This window comes from Protopterus annectens, chromosome 7.part0, assembly GCF_019279795.1.
Source record: "Protopterus annectens isolate FY-2018-M chromosome 7.part0, PAN1.0, whole genome shotgun sequence".
NCBI lineage: Eukaryota > Metazoa > Chordata > Ceratodontiformes > Protopteridae > Protopterus > Protopterus annectens.
In genome coordinates, this window is record NC_056739.1 from 1,074,809,584 (window position 1) to 1,074,826,261 (window position 16,678).

Consider the following 16,678-nt stretch of genomic DNA (forward strand, 5'->3'; position numbering starts at 1 on the left):
TCCTCATGTGCAATCTTGCTAAGGGAAGTAGGAGAACGGTAGCCGACATGGAACCCAACAGTTTTAGGACCATCCTTGCTGGGGCTCGGCGTTTGAAGAGCAATGCTCGGACCTGAGATTGTAATGTTTCTATCCTCTCTGTAGGAAGACAGACCCGCATTTGCTTTGAGTCTATCTCTACTCCGATAAACCGTATGCGCTGAGATGGCAGCAACACAGACTTTGCCCAATTGAAGGTGATTCCTAGGGAGTTGCCTAGAGAAATAGTGGCTGCTAGGTTTTGTAAGAGTAGACGCCTGGAGGTGGCAGTTAGGAGCCAGTCGTCTAGGTATGGAAACACCTGGAATCCTAGACTTTTCAGGTGAGCAGTCACCACCGCCAAACATTTGGTGAACACCCTGGGGGCTGTGGTGAGACCAAAGGGCAGTGCACAGAACTGGTAATGACAGTCTCCCAGGCTGAAGCGCAAGTGTTTCCTGGATGCCTGATCTATCAGGATGTGATAATAGGTGTCCTTGAGATCTATGGAGCACATCCAAACACCTTTCTCCAGCAGCGGGAGAATGGATTGTAAGGTGACCATCCGGAAATTGGACTTCTTGACAGAACGGTTGAGCTTGCTGAGATCCAAGATGGGCCTCATGTCCCCGGTCTTTTTTGGCACCAAAACGAATCTTGAGTAAGTCCCTAATCCGGTCTGGTCTTCGGGGACCGGTTGGATGACTCCTTTTTGAAGCAGCTTTGAAATTTCGATGGCTGCGAGATCCCGTTGACTGGGTGGGGGGGTCCGGGATTTTCCGGGATGGTGGGGGGGCTGAGAAAAGGGGATGTTGTAACCTCCGGCAATGATCCAGAGCACCCATCGGTCCTGGGTGATATTCTCCCAGGCCTTTAGGTGCCTCGAAAAACGACCCCCGACTGGCTCCGGAGCGGCGCAGTCGGGCAATCCTTCAGGGCTGCTGGAAGGTTGAGGAGCCACGAAAGGACTCGCGGTCTCCAGTGTTGCGGGGACCCCTGCCGCCTCTGGGACGGCGTCTTCCTGAAAAATTTCCCCCCACTCTGCCTCTAGAAGGGGGATCATCCTGCTGTGAGGGGTAAGTCTTCTGAGATTTGCGGAACCACATTTTCCCCCTCTTCTAGCCTTGGGATAAGGCCGGAAGGGAGTGGAAAACCGTGCCCCTACGGCAGTCAAAGTCTTACCCTCTTGTTCACAGCGGGTCAAGGTGTCCTTTACCTTGGGTCCAAACAAGGAGGACCCATCAAAGGGAGCGTCGGCAAAGGAAGACTTGAAGGCCTCCGCAAAATGACACAGGCGGAGCCAGGCCTGTCTCCGTAGAGCAACACCTGTACCCGCCGCTCTACTCGCCCCCTCGGCCGCATATGAAATGAGCCTCATGGACGAGTTCGATATAGATGACAGGGTAGCCAACTGAGAGCTAACCGTCTGGGCCAACTGCTCAGGTAGGTTACCAGAGAGGGTATCTGAAAGCTCCTTGACCAGATCCCTCTGAAGTCTGGTGAAGTGCGTCAGGTAATTCAGAGACCTTAAAGTAAAGGCTGCTGAAGTAAGGGTGCGCTTGCCGTACCGATCCATACTCCTGGACTCTATTAGGAGGATGGACGGACGTCGAAGCCTCTGCCACATCTTGCTGGGTAGCAGATGCCACCACCAGGGCATCTACGGCCACACCTTTAGATAAGAATTCCTTTTCAGGGGGGGGGCTGACAGAAATTTATTCGGGTGAGCTGGCACCGGTTCCAAAGAATCCGGGTGCTCCCACGCCCTTCGAGAGATCAAATCCAGGAGCTCATCGAAGGGCGGAGACACCCAGGAGGCGGAAGGCTGAGCCCCGAAGGCCTTGAGGAAGACAGACTCCTCAGCAGAAGGGGGTTTGGACTGCCAGTCGCCTCGATGCTTGAGGATTTCTAAGATGTCCACAAAGGAGACATCATCTGAGGACGACTTGGGGGACCCCTCCGCATCATCGAGGTCGGTGTCCGATGTGAGAGACTCATCAGGCGAGTCGATGTGCTTCCTCTTACACTGTCTCTTCCTGGGAGGTTCCTCCGAAGAAGCCTCGGAAGGTCCCCCAGGAAGGAAGGAATCCCCAATGGGGGTGACCTCAGGCCCCAGGGCTCCGCTGTCTTGAGACAGGGGGACAACAAAGGAACTAGTCTCCATGCCAAGGGAAGGTGCCGGAGAGATGGTGGAGGTAGCCAAGGAAGATTTGGCCAAAGCACTCCTCATGGCCCTGAAGGCCGGAACCCCCCCCCCCCCCCCGAGTCCTGGGAAGGTCCGATCCCCGAGGCCACAACAGTAGACTGCACTCCCGCAGCAGACGCACCGAGAGGGAGGCTCGGGACCGAAAGCATCGGACCCGAAACGTCATCCCCGGGGCCGACCGAGGAGGTCCGTGTACCGAACTCCGACCCGAAGGTCGGGGTTGGAGTAAGGGTCGGAGCCGACCAGAGAACCTCCACTGGCTCCACTAGCACCGACTCCAACGGCGCCGAGGCTGTTGGAGGAACCACCAATACCACAGGGTGGATGATCGGCTCCGAAGCAGACTGGGCTGGAGCAGAGACTAATTTTTGGAAAACTGGAGACTGGAACCGCCTTTGCAGCACCCTGTCTATATCCGAATCAGACATCCTCTAAGACCGAGAAGAGACCGATCGGGCCAGAGTTGACTTCTCCGCCAGTTCCAAAAGACTGGGGGACCGGCTCCGAATAGTCTTGAGTAATATTGGCGCCGAGGGAGATTCCACCAGTACAGCAATTTCCCTCGGAGCCGACAGGGACTTCGGCGCCGAGGTAGAAGAGTCTGAGCGAGCGACCTTTCTCGGCTCCGAAACCAATGGAGCCGGAGAAGGTGACCCACCTCTCGATGCTCGAGCACTCTGCTCCGAAGACAGAGGAGTCGAGGCTGGAGGCATCGAGGCAGACCGTTCTGACCTCGGCTCCGAAGTCCGTGGAGCCGACGGAGAAGCCTGCCTTGATTTCTTTGCTGTCGGCTCCGACGGACTGGTCGGAGCCGAAGACCTCTTCTTTTTGGAAGGAGAGGGAGAAGAAGATAAAGCCTCTTCAAAAGAAGGGGTGATAAGCCCTTTCAATATTAATTTGTTTTTCCTCTCTTGGAGGACACGTGAAGAAAAAGCGTGGCATACACTGCACGACTCTTGAAGGTGTTTGGGGCCTAAGCAATAAACACACAGAGAGTGATCATCCGTGATTGACATTTTGCACCCACACTTGGTACATTTCTTAAAGCCCGAAGGCCTATGTTCCTTCGACATATCTAACAAATACACACACAAAAATCAAGGTAACTGAGAACACAGAAAAGCCTAACCCCTCTAACTTAAACAGGATAGGCCCACAACTCACACAGGTGAAAAAAGTTGTAACACAGCTCTAGCAGAAAACGAGGGCAAGGCCCCTCTAACTAAAATGGAACCTCGACGTGTAGAGACAAATACCAGACACAAAAAATTTTGTAACAAACAATTTTGTAACGAAAAAGACCTTATGAATGTCCAAAAAAAAGCGTGAGGGAATCCCTACTAATTAAGCAGGAACCTAACGCTAACAACAATCCACACAAACTCAAACTCACACAAACTCTACAAAAAACGTTTAGTAGCTGTTAAAACAGCTTTTGGTTGAAAATTTATCAAAATTCTGACAGGAAATTAGTCAGTAAAGAGTACTTAGCCCAGCCAAGTCGAGACCACGTCTATTGCTGTCAAGTGGCAAACGAGATCTGGGGAAGTAGTGGTGGTGCATCCTGGGATGTAGAATAGCTCAGCCAATTAGAGACTTCGCTCTATAGTATAGCGTGCAGAGTCAAAGCCGAGGATCGGCTCCGAACCCATCAGTACAGAATGTAGGCGAGATAGGATCACATAACATCTAGCTTTCAGCCCGGAGATCTTGACTGCTCCACACAAGGCTTGGATACAAACAGTAACTGCATTACCCGTTTACCTGTGAACAAGTCATGGCAGGAAGGAAAACCAAAGTGGCAGACCATAGACCAGAAAGTCAGTAAATCAACATCCTCAGACTTTGGTGGGTCTGATGGCATCCTTAAGACTTCACATAGTTTTAGGCATATCCATTCTCTCTGCATTTTTTTTCTCTATAAGGTGGTACTTTTCTCCCAAGTCTGAAGGCTCCTTCAAAAAACAGGTGGTGGTTACCCAAAGGCCAATAACTTCTTGTACTTGAGGAAAGCCCAGTGCTTCTGCCCCTTCTAATCAGCGTCACCTTATTAACAGTCATACTGGGGTGACAAATGAAGACATGATGGTTCACCCCCAAGGGAAGAGTACTTTGAAGAATTCATCTTCTGCAGGCAAGCACATTTGTTAATTTTTGCAGGGATGTCAAAGACCTTGAAAGAAAGCAATACTAGCAAATGTAATTTAGAAACTGCAAAAATAGTAGCTAAATAACACACACTCAAAAACATAAGTAAAAATGAAATAGACTGTAAGGGACTTACCACTGAGGAATGAATTATGGAAGGGGTATATAGACGGATGACAGACAAAACAAAAAGAACTGAAGATGGTGTGAGTGGTTATACGCTTTTACCCATGCATCACAATGTCTCAGGGTAAAGGGAGTTGCCCAGCTCCACGTACAGGATTTCCAAAAGCACTTCTTACTGTACAATGCATGAAGCAAATATTCTTACTTGCACAGCTTACCTTCTTAATATCAACAAATTACTTTCCCCCTCTCTCTCTCTCTCTCTCTCTAATGCTTGACTTGTAAGACTTAATACTTCAGCTAAACTTTTATTCAGGGTTCTGCCAAAAGCACTTAATATCACAACTCAGGAAGCCTGTGCAACAGATACAAGTCAGACAGTCAAAGAGAGGAAATGATAAGCTTTAATGGGAAGCAATTCTTACCAAAGATTACAGCAAGGGCTATAAAATTATAAAAAAATAAAATAAACAGGTACACAAGCTGCACATTTCCAAATGAAATGGTTCATGACACGGATGCTAAATTCCCAGGCCTTTTGCTGCTGTTGGGTCTATAGTTGTAGGTCCAAGTGAAACATGTTGAAGGGATGATCAACACCTTTGTTCTATTCCAACAGTGCAAACGTTTAAATCTTACAAATGGAAAAAGTGGAACCACTTGCCTCCAGGCCTGTAGACACCAGAAGGATACAGCACCTTGTTTTACGAGCACACAGTGCCAATGCAGGAATTTCTGAAGCAAAAGAATTTACAACCCATACAGCAAGTAACATATGCTTATCTTGGAGAATGATTAGGAGATGTTCCACTGCTATTTGCTGCAGTTCATAGACCATTAACTGAAACCAGATTGGCCTGCCAATGTTTCTTGTTATCTATGAACATCCACAATGGAAACACAAACAGGTCTGTGCAGCCAGAATGCTCCAGCTTCACAACTTAACAAAAATATATCACAACTTTTTTTTTTTTTTTTACTACACCTCAGCCATAATGGTAATGCCACAAATATAATGTTTACAAAAATGATCCCTCTGCCAGTTAGGCTAGTCTTACAATCCATATGCAATGCAAAATATTAGCAAGAAGAAGAAAAATTACAGCAGATTAATATAAAAGAAATACTATAAAAGCACAACTTTTTTCTTTGTTTTATTGTTCCAAAATATAAAAGGTACTCCTTTTATTTTGCGGACGCCACAAAGGTGGGAAGATTTTAGAGTCAAAACTCAAAAGCTGCTGCTTCTCTGTTTCTTTTTGGTTTGGCCCTTCCTAAAGGGACAACCCCCATACCCACCCAAATCTTCTGGTTCAGCCTTTGCGCGTTACCTCTCCTCTTAGGATAAGCAGCTCAGCAGACATCAGGATTGGATTCTGGGGGGAAATACAGGGGGTCCATGAGATGTTTTAAAACTGAAAAAAAAAGTAGAAACATTTTAGTGAAAGGTGCATTTTTTAAAGTTCTGAATAAACAATGCTTTACTATATTTTTCAGGAGACAGTGACACAATGTTGGCTTTTTATTGTTAATGCTACATTCTAAGAAAAATAAAAAAAAATGAGTGAATGAGAAAGTGTCTTGTGAAAACCTGCTCAGATAATGCCCTCAATTTTCTGCTTTCTACTTTTAGATTCAAACCTTAACACTTCACAAAAGCAGTATGGATGAAAGAATGCTACCCTGCTTTCTACATTAAGTTGGACAGTCCCAAAAATTCAGTACAAGCTCATCAGAAATGCGAAGAGATAACCAAGGCTACAAACAAGTTCTACAAATGACAAACAGCTAGTGTCCACAGACATTATAAGCAGCAGTACAGCTGAGTTGATACCCCATTCTTAGTGCTAATGCAGACATGCAATCAGGTGTAAGGGAGATTAAGGTCTGCCAGTCATTACAGCTAAATCCCCGTGCAGTTGTTCTAACCACATTCTCCCCATCTTCCACTTATAAGCTCCCTTAAGCAGCTTGAGGACGTACATTTCACCAATAGACTGTAAATGCCCCGCTACTCTCAAAAAATGTTTAATTTCAACAAAAAGCTACAAAAAAAATGTACCATTTAGCCCATGTGTAACCTTACCCCACCTCACCATGTCCAGCACAGTGGAAGTCGTATCTCTTGCTAGCCTTGGGTTCATCCCCTTCTCTGTCATAACATTTCTTCATTCAAATGGTTTCCTCACAGCCTGCAAATACAATGTTACTTGACAGCTTATGGGGTGAACAGTCCCCCCACCTTCTCCATTCCCAGCTTTATCAAGGTCCACTCCCTCAAGCAGATTTGTGGACAGTCCAACACTACTACACATTTTTGCATCTAAACCATGATCTACTTGTCCCACCTGTTACCCTCACATGGTCTTGATAAAAGCAGGAAGTTGGGCTATTTGACAATTGCGATGCTTGCTTTTCTTACTGTATTCCCTCACTTTTTCTGACTGCATGCAAGTTAGCAAAAAAAAAAAAAAATCCATATGCATAAAGTCCACTTGGTGAACTTTATATACATACACAGACCGACAAACTCCAGCACTCAGTAGAAACCAGTCTAATATCACCAAATAGTGTATCAAACAGACCCAGGGATCATCGCGGAGAAAGTCTTTTGGCAAAACTCTGGGGTCTGTTACAGGTCTATGACACTATCTGGTGATATTAAAGACAAAGTTCTACTACTTGACATGCTGGAGTGTTCTGTGTACTCAATTTCACCTGTTATGCATTTGAGAAAGTTCCATATTATACACAGGCACACATACAATTTACTGAAATCAAACTTCAAACAATGCATCTATGCACTTCATGTGCCTAGCTAATCAGAGATGTTACTTGCATATGTTTTAGGACCATCTCAAACTAATGTAGACTGACTTAAGCAAATAGTTAAAAACAAACCAATCAGAAACTTTGCAGTGTGGAGGGTGTAAAATTCACTCCTTGAAATATGTTATGCATCTAATTCACTAACAAAAGTCAAACTGCAAAATAAAATACAGTTGAGTTAGGATACTACAGATTTTTCTTAAGCAGTTACCTGCATTTTTTGAGCACAAGTACACTAATCACGGATGGTTACAGTTACGGAAACAAGTTAACACTTTTGGGGCCTTTGTCCCTGGTCCTCTTCTAAAAATGGTTATCCCTAGTTAAAATCACAGTTCATAAATCACCACCATTATGTGAGGATATACTCACAATAATTGAACAAGTCTGAATAACAGGATCACTGCTGCAAGACACTAATAATATGAATGGGAGGACGTGTCAGCAAATGCCAAGCTTCAAATCCCAAACTATATCTACAAAGATGTCCAAAAGGGGCAAAAGGTTACATCCTTCTCCACTGCAGTAAAACTCTAAATGTGCACTACCTTCAGTAGTACCTTGCAAAGTAGGTTTCTAACAATTATTACTACTTCTAGTTTTAAGAAAAATCAAAAACCCAAATGTAAGGGGGAGCAAGCTTCCCTTTCCTGAAAGTACTAAAATGGAGAACCTTGTACAATAACTCAATAAATACTTCAAGCCACCAAAACAAAACCACAAATGCAATATGGCATAAACCAGACTTTTGACAGTACCAGTGGGGAGGAGGGTTGGACCACTACCGGGAGGAGGAGAAGGGTTGAAGTCATTACTGCAGTAAAGACTCTTTCTATTTGAATGCCTACTGTTACTGTGAGCACCATATTCATAAGATGAATGCAAGTACCAGTGTGTGCGATGACCCGTGCACTGCATAACGGGTGGAAGGCAGGAACATACCTGTTAATAAATTCAATTATTAAACAACTCCTTCTGGAATGGATGTGTTCTGTCTAATCCTTAAAGAAGGCATGACTTGAAATTCAAGTCTGAGCCTTACAAATGCTCTGGGAAGGGATAGCTGAAAGCAGCAATGCTAGCAGGCACTCTTGTGGCAAGAGCTCTGACCTGCCCCAGGCAGGGTCTTGCTGTGACTTGCTGAAGCAGAATGTTCATAGGTTGGTTCTAGGCTATCGGCCCTAGGGCCTATACAACCCTATATGTGATACAACCATTTGGAAAAAGTGTTCACTTAGACACTAGTCGATCATTTCTGCATGGTATGAAGAGCCAGAGACAGAGACAACTGCTGAGTTTGAAGTCCTTGGTTCTGTTAATAAAATACTTCAGCTGTCACTGCAAATCCACACAACGTGCAAGATGAGAAGAAGAAAAAAAAAAAAAAAGTATTTTCTGAACTCAGCTTGCAAGATGTATTTTTAGAAAGGAGATTGACAGATCATGCATAAATGATGTTGACACGCACTGTGACATTAGGTGGTATGAGACAAAAGGTGGGAACCTTTCCTCCTAGTCATACAACAGGAGTAAAAATGTACTTCACTTTGCTAAGTATGCCTGTGGTATGGCATTCCCACTTTGAAAATAAGATACGTCTGACAATATGTAGCTGTGTGTTACCAGCCTTGTTGTTTTATTTTCCTGGATGGGAGTGAAATCACTCGAGATTCAGATGCAACAGTGTTCCTTGCTGCTGAGTGATATGTCTGCAACAAAGGGCTGGGACCACTGGCTCTCCTGTTGCCACCAGCTGCAGAGGAATGACTGACTCGGCCCTACCTTCATCAGCTCGGAGAAGTCACTAAGAATTTTGCTCAGTTTCTCTCTGGAATAAGAGAAAAGTACAGTTTTGTACCTACCATAAATGTAGATGTCCGAGAGGTATGCATCTGCAGTCCTTACAAATGGGTTGTCCTGGCCTCAGGCAGCCCTTCGGTCGGCCGGATTCCAAAGTCTGGGTCTGGCCTCGGCTGATGTCGCACTTCACCCGACGTCATAGCTGCAGTTCAGCGGGTATAAAGGCATCAGCCGAAGCCATTTTCCTCAGTGTTTCTTGCCCCAGATGCCAGGTGCCCTCTAGGAAGGCTAAATTTGGATAAATGCAAATGTTTCCAAACAATAGAGAGCAAATAGAAATAAACACATATATACAAACAAATACACCATAATAGTTTCCCTCAGCTAGCTACAAGATGGGCAAATACCCTAGGAGTACCACAGAGGGGAAGGAGGGTGGGTAATCCTGACTGCAGATGCATACCTCTCGGACATCTACATTTATGGTAGGTACAAAACTGTACTATGTCCTTCAAGGATGCATCTGCAGTCCTTACAAATGGGTAGAATACCATAGCCAAACTGGGGGAGGAGGCACTAAGGAGGCACTAAGAGTTTATGGTGTAGTTAAGATCCCTTGCAAAACAGCAGTGGCAAAACCTGCTCGGGATCTGGAGTATAAAGGCAGATTATAATGCTTGGCAAATGTATGCACGGAGCTCCAAGTAGCAGCCTCTAAAATGTCTTTGGTAGCCACTCCTCGTAAGAAAGCTGTAGTAGTGGCTGTAGCCCTTGTGGAATGAGATCTGATGTTTTCTGGAGTTGCCTTTCCATGAAAAGAGTAACAAAATCTAATGCAATTTCCTATCCATTTTGAGATTGTTTGTTTTGAAATTGCTTTTCCTTCCATTCCTGTGGCATATGCTACCAGAAGCTGGTCAGTTTTTCTATAGTTCTTGGTTCTGTCCAGGTAGTAGCGCAATTGTCTGTGTACATCCAAGGTATGCAGCAATCTTTCCCCCCTGTTCTGTGGATTGGGGAAGAATGTTGGTAGGTGTATTGCTTGGTTTAAAGATACTCTGGAGACCACTTTTGGCATAAAGGTAGGATTAGTTCTCATGGACACTCTATCCTGATGGAAGATAAGGAAGGGCTGTACTGCCATTAATGCCTGTAATTCAGAAACCCTTCTAGCTGAAGTGATTGCAAGCAGGAATGCAGTCTTCCAAGGTAAGTACTGTAATTCTGCTGTTGCTGCTGGTTCAAAAGGGGGGAGTGTTAACTTTTCTAACACAAAGTTCAAGTCCCATGTAGGCAATGGTGGTTTCCTTGGTGGTTTTACATTTTTAATTCCTCTGAGAAACTGTCTGAGTAGAGGTTGAGAAAAGACTGGAGGAGCCATGTTGTATTCTGCTGAAATTGCTGATGCATGAATCTTAATGGAGGAGTAAGACAGACCATTGTGGAAAAGCTCTGCTACATATTCCAGGATGTTAGCTATGTTTGCCAATGATGCATCTACTCCTTTTGTTGCACTCCAAATGAGATATCTTTTCCATTTTGCTGAATAAGTTTTTCTTGTTGAGGGTCTGCGAGCCTCCAAGATAATGTCTTTAACCCTTTGAGATAAATCTGGGTTAAATTTGTCTTATGCAATGTTCCAGGCAGCCAGCTGCAGTGTTTTCAGGTTTGGATGCAGGGTTTTGAAGTTGTTCTGTGTTAACAGTAAGGGAACTAGGGGCAGAGGCCATATTTGTTCCCGAGACATGCTCCTCAGTAATGGGTACCAATGCTGCCTCGGCCAGTCTGGAGCTATCAGGATGATCCATGGACGGTCTTCTTTGATCTTCAATAGCACCTTGTGCATCAAAGGAAGAGGTGGGAATGCATATGCTGTCAGGTTTTCCAAATGAAAAACAGGGAGTCCACCTTCCAAGCAAGTGGGTGGTATGCCCTCGTGCAGAATTTTTTCAATTGGTGGTTGTGTGGGGATGCGAATAAGTCTATTTCTGGTAGTCCCCATTTCTCTGTAATGGATTTGAAGATGTCTGGATGTAACATCCATTTGTGGGCATCCGTGGTAGTTCTGCTTAGGATGTCTGCTAGTATATTTTCTTTTCCTGGTACAAATATTGCTTGTAACTGAATGTTGAAGCTCAGGGCCACATTCCAGAGGTCCATTGCCATCCGGCATAGTGGGTATGAATGTGTGCCTCCCTGTTTGTTGATGTACCACATAACTGTGGTGTTGTCCGTCCTTATCAGCAATTGACCCTGTCGAAGAAATGGTCTGAATGTCTGAATTGCCAGTTTTACTGCCAGCATCTCCTTTTGATTTATGTCTAGGTTCAGCTGGTCTTGAGTCCATAAGCCTTGTATGCACTTGTCCAGCATGTGTGCCCCCCAACCGAGGTCTGAGGCGTCCGTTGTGATAGTCTGGCTTGGTTGAGTGCTGTGGAAGGGCAGCCCTTTGATAGATTGACAGGCCTGAGCCCACCATTGGAATTCTTGCTTCAGGCATGGAATTATTGGAATTTGGGTTTCTAGGCTGTGCTTGTGCTGAGACCATAAATTCCTTAGGTACCACTGTAACTTTCTCATATGTAGTCTGGCATGTGGAATCAATATTATGCAGGATGCCATGTAACCCAGGGCTTGCAGGACTTTCCTTGCTGTTAGCTGGTTCTGCTTTGTTAATGCCATGAAATAGAGAGGAAGGTGCTTCTGTTTTTCTGCTGTGAGGGATGCCATTTGATTTGATGTGTCCAGCTCTGCACCCAAGAAAGTTATCCTTTGGGATGGTATCAGCTTTGACTTTTTTTATATTGACTGTGTATCCCAGGGCTTGCAGTAGATGAATGACCTTTTTCAAATCTTTTTCTAATTTGTTTTTGTTGTCCGCTTGTAACAGGCAGTCGTCCAGGTAAGGATAAATTTGAATTCCCTGAAGCCTGCAATGAGCAATTACTGATGCCAGGCATTTCGTGAATACTCTGGGTGCAGTAGATAAGCCAAAGGGCAATGCTGAGAATTGATAATGCTCTGATCCTGCAAGAAATCTGAGGTATCTTCTGCAATTTGGTCGTATGGGGACGTGCAGGTATGCCTCCTTGAGATCTAGAGTTACCAGCCAAGACTCCTTGCCCAGCATGGGAAGAAGCTGCTGTAGGGTCAGCATTTTGAATTTTGGAACAATGAGGTATGTGTTTAGAGCGGACAGGTCGAGAATAGGTCTCCATTGGTTTTCTTTTCGTGGCACCAGGAAAAGTCTGGAGTAAAATCCTTGCCCTTGTTCCATAGACGGTACCCTTTCTATAGCTCTCATCCTTAGTAAGTGGTGTATTTGTTCTAGAGCTTTTGTCTTCTGATTTGGAGGTAGGTTTGGCATTCCTCTCTTCCTTGGTAGAGTATGGAAGTGAAACCTGTAACCTTGGTCTATTGTCTGTAAAATCCATTTGTCTCCTGTGATGTGATGCCAGTTTACTGAAAATAAGGCTAGCTTTCCGCCTAAGGGTGCTTCTAGTTGTTCCCTGGTAGGCGGTCTCAGAGCCAAGTCACTGTGATTGTCCTGTGGAAGTGGTGGTGGCTGGATCTGTGGCAGTACTCGCTGGTTGTTAGGCTGCCACTGACGTACCCAGTAGGCACCTCTGTATTGACCCCTTCTACTTGGTCGCCTATTCTTGCCTCTCTGAGCTCTGGAGGTGTCTGGAAAGGACCAATTCTTGGAAGGCCAGTTCCTACTAAACCTTGGAGGCTGGACCTGTAAGAAATCCTTGACTGTCTGGACAAATTTTGCTTTCTCTTCCACCTTCTTCAGCACCTGCTGTGCAGGAGCCAAACAAATTGAGCTTATCCATGGGAGCATCTAGGAGCTTTGATTTAACATGGTCTGGTAAGGACTGCTCTTTTAACCATGCATGCCTTCTGATCACTGTACCAGTCATAGCTGATCTAAAGGAAGCCTCCAGTGCATCATAGCCGCATTTTAAAGAATGATTACTGACCTGCTGAATGTTATGTACCATTTCCTGAACAGATTTTTTGTCTAATGGTTCAGACGAGGACAGTTTTTTAGTTAACTGATCTAACATAAATTCCTGATACTGAATCATGTGGAATTGACAGTTTAAGGCCCTAGCCGAAAGAGTAGCAGAAGTGTAAACTTTTTTACCCCATCTCTCTAAGGCCCTAGATTCCCTTTCAGAGGGAGGGTTTTGGCAGAGGTAGCTGCTACAGCCTTGGGTCCCTGGGAGATAGTTTCAGGATCTGCAAAAGGAGCCTTATACAAATGATAATGTGTGTCCGGAACCCTGTAGTACCGGTCGGGCATAGCAGGGGCCGGAGGAAGAGAATCAGGAGCAGTACAAGCATCATTAAATGCATCATCCACAACAGTGAGTACTGGAGGAATGGCTAAAGGCCTATGCTGTGGCAAATGCAAAAAGGTCCTAAGCCTTTTCCTAGAGTCTGAAAAATCCTGGCCCTGCCATTGAAATTGTTCCCTCATAGCATGCAAGGTTTCCCCAAAAGAAAATTCCTCAGGCGGAGAGGCAGAAGGAATGGAGTCTTCTGCATCAGAGTCCTCATAAGGAGAATAAGGGCCCTCTGGAGGGTTTGTATTATCTGAATCATCAAAGGAGTAATCTGAAGAAACTGGCTCAGGGGGCTCTGCTCTAGGACTCTTCTCTGGAGGTGGGTGAGAGGCCCTGTCAGGGTGAGGTTGGGATCCCCGGATCAAAGAAATGAGATCCTCTGCTAGACTAAGCATTTGAGAACTAGAGCTAGGCCTGTGAGAGGGGGTCTTAGCAGGCACAGTTTTGGTAGATTTTGCTGCTTTAGCCCTGGCAAAGGCCTTAATCGACATGGATGCAGGGGGCCTAGCAGCTCCACGTGCAGGAGTAGATATATCTAAAGGTATAGTATCAGATAAATCCTGTGAACCTGCAAGAGCAGGTGGGATTTCAGTAGCAGATTCAGCCATGCTGGATGAGGCCTTGGTAGGAGGTAAGCTTTCGGCCGAAGGAAGAACCGTGGACTCGGTTTCAGCCGAAACAGAGACACTCGCGGTTGACTTAACCGTGGTTTCGGCCGAAACCGCGGACCGCGAGTGTCGGTCCTTTTCCTTGCGCTTTTTTGTTAATTGCGAAGTCGGAGTTTCCGACGGCATATTGTAAGCAAAAGCGGAGCCGAAAACAGCAAATTCAGACCGACGTCTAAGCGTCCGTCGGTTGAAAGAAGCACAGGCTAGACAAGCTGTTACGTCGTGGTCTGGGCCTAAACAAGGTAGGCAGTAAGAGTGGAAATCTTTGAGGTATTTGTTTCCCACAAGTTAAACAGTTATTCACTTTTTCTGACATCGGCTGAGGCAAGAAAGAGTCCCCAACGGGGTACTTAGCTTTTTAGAAGTCTTCGGTAGTAGTAATCTCTGGTTCTGACCGACTGGCACTTGCGAACAGCTTCTGCTTCGGGCGCCACGCGGCAAGAAAGACGGAGAAAAATGGCGTCGGCTGATGCCTTTATACCCGCTGAACTGCAGCTATGACGTCGGGTGAAGTGCGACATCAGCCGAGGCCAGACCCAGACTTTGGAATCCGGCCGACCGAAGGGCTGCCTGAGGCCAGGACAACCCATTTGTAAGGACTGCAGATGCATCCTTGAAGGACATCAGGTGGGGTGTGGAAGGTATATGGAAGCCAGAGAACTAATCTGTTGTCAGATCATTTGTACAGTATCCAGCAGCATAATGTAGCTTGTAATTCACTTGTAATGCAACAAATTAGCCCTCAGATGGCCCCACTTCACTGTGGACGAAAACTGGTCTCTCAAACTACTACTTGCCGAAGTACCGATTTCCCTGGGTTGCCTGCAATGGAATTCCTGTCTGAACATGTAAACGAATTGGAGATGTAAGGTGAAGATGCCGGTCAGGTCAGATGCCATCAGGTTAGTCTGCATAGGGGTATGATTGGTTTCTGCCTTGTTTGCTGAATATACTACATGGAGGCAAAAATGGGTTCTCCCTCATCTGCTGAATGTACCATAGAGCCATGAATGGGTTTGCTCTTGTCAGCGACCTAAGTGGGTTCTCCATCGTTCACTGGATGTACCATACAGGGATATGAATGGGTTTGCCCTTGTTCACTGTGGTATGAATAGATCTTCCATGTTTGATGACTTACTAGGGGGCATAAATGACTCCCTTGTTTACTGGATGTACAACATGTACAGAAGGGTTCTCTGATGCTTGCTGACTACACCAGAACAGAGTACTAATGGGTTCTCCCTGGTTTGTTAGATTACACAGGGGTATTATTAAAGGGCTCTTCCTTGTATGAATCATATCAATGCTATGTTCATCCTCAACCTCTTAGTGTGATAAGGGGCTAAAAATAGGGACAATTTTTAAATATTGCCGTTATATTATTATATCTAGCTTTAGCATGCATTTTTCAGAAGGATATGAACTCAAAATGACTCATTTAGGGACTTCAGTCCTCAACAGATTTGCCATAAAACCACACATTTTACGAGGAACAGACTAAAAATATGAAGCAAAAATTTGGACATTCTGTGAAAATCTGGACAGTTCAGAGGCATGATTGCGTTGTCTGTCACAAGTTTCAGCACAGACTGAACAGCTAGGATGGCAACCTGGATAACCATTAACTTGTTTAGAAATATGTGCTCTGTGTTCCATGGACCTCAGGCCCAGAACCTAAAATATCTGAAAGTGCATCACTAAGCATAACCTGACAAATTTGTTGCCAGTCTCTGGTGGGCCAAAATAAGACTCTGGTTTCTAGAAATCTGGTTATGCAATCATTCAAACTCCCTGCTAGAATCAGAGATAAGGGGTGCTCCACTGGTTGACAGACACTCTCAAAATGTTCTAGTACCACTGGACCTTTCTGACGTGTACTTGTGACCATAACGCAAAGACAGGAAATGTCAACAACCTTCTCTACAGTCACATTTAAGGAAATATCTGCAGTTCCCTTAGTAAATTATATCTGCTTGAGGACCTTCCCACTCAAAATTCTCAAATGTCCCCGATTTTGCTGTGCACTTCAAAAGTTTTGATTTTCTAGTAAATCACTGAAGAAATATAGTCAGCAAGTAATGGTAAAGCTTCATGTTTCTTACTGTACAGATAATGCGGATTGATGCAAAAATAGTAACATTTAAAATCTGACCCAGATTCTTCAGCAATGTTGCTATGAGGTATGCCTCCCCCAAATTATACCAAGTATGGAAGGTTGCAGACTGTTTTAATCATGCTAGCCAGTACATACCTTTCTTACCAACCCTGCCTATGATTCAGCTTTTCCTGCTGTTTAGCACTGTATTGAGGCCTAGCAGTATTATGTACCCTCGGAATTCTCTAGCAATCAAAGCTGGGTCTGCTACGGGATTGTTTTACACACACACACACACACACACACACACACACACACACACACACGTGCTACTTATAATACTTTTTTAGGACCAAGGGCCAGCACTCATTCTATAGAGCATTAAAAGTATTTCTGCAGGTCTTATTACTGATTAGCAGTTAAGAGTCCAGGACCT

The 16,678-nt window shown here is 45.1% G+C and overlaps 1 protein-coding gene across 1 annotated transcript in view; it reads right to left on the bottom strand.

Annotated features, from left to right (window-relative positions):
* Window positions 1–4,884: 4,884 nt before the first annotated feature.
* Window positions 4,885–16,678, bottom strand: part of LOC122806874 (actin-related protein 2/3 complex subunit 4) — a 143,861-nt gene continuing 132,067 nt past the window's right edge. Inside the window, exon 6 of the mRNA XM_044077646.1 lies at window positions 4,885–5,913. Coding sequence (XP_043933581.1) covers window positions 5,908–5,913 — 6 coding nt within the window. The 3' untranslated portion in view covers window positions 4,885–5,907. The remainder of the gene's footprint in view (window positions 5,914–16,678) is intronic.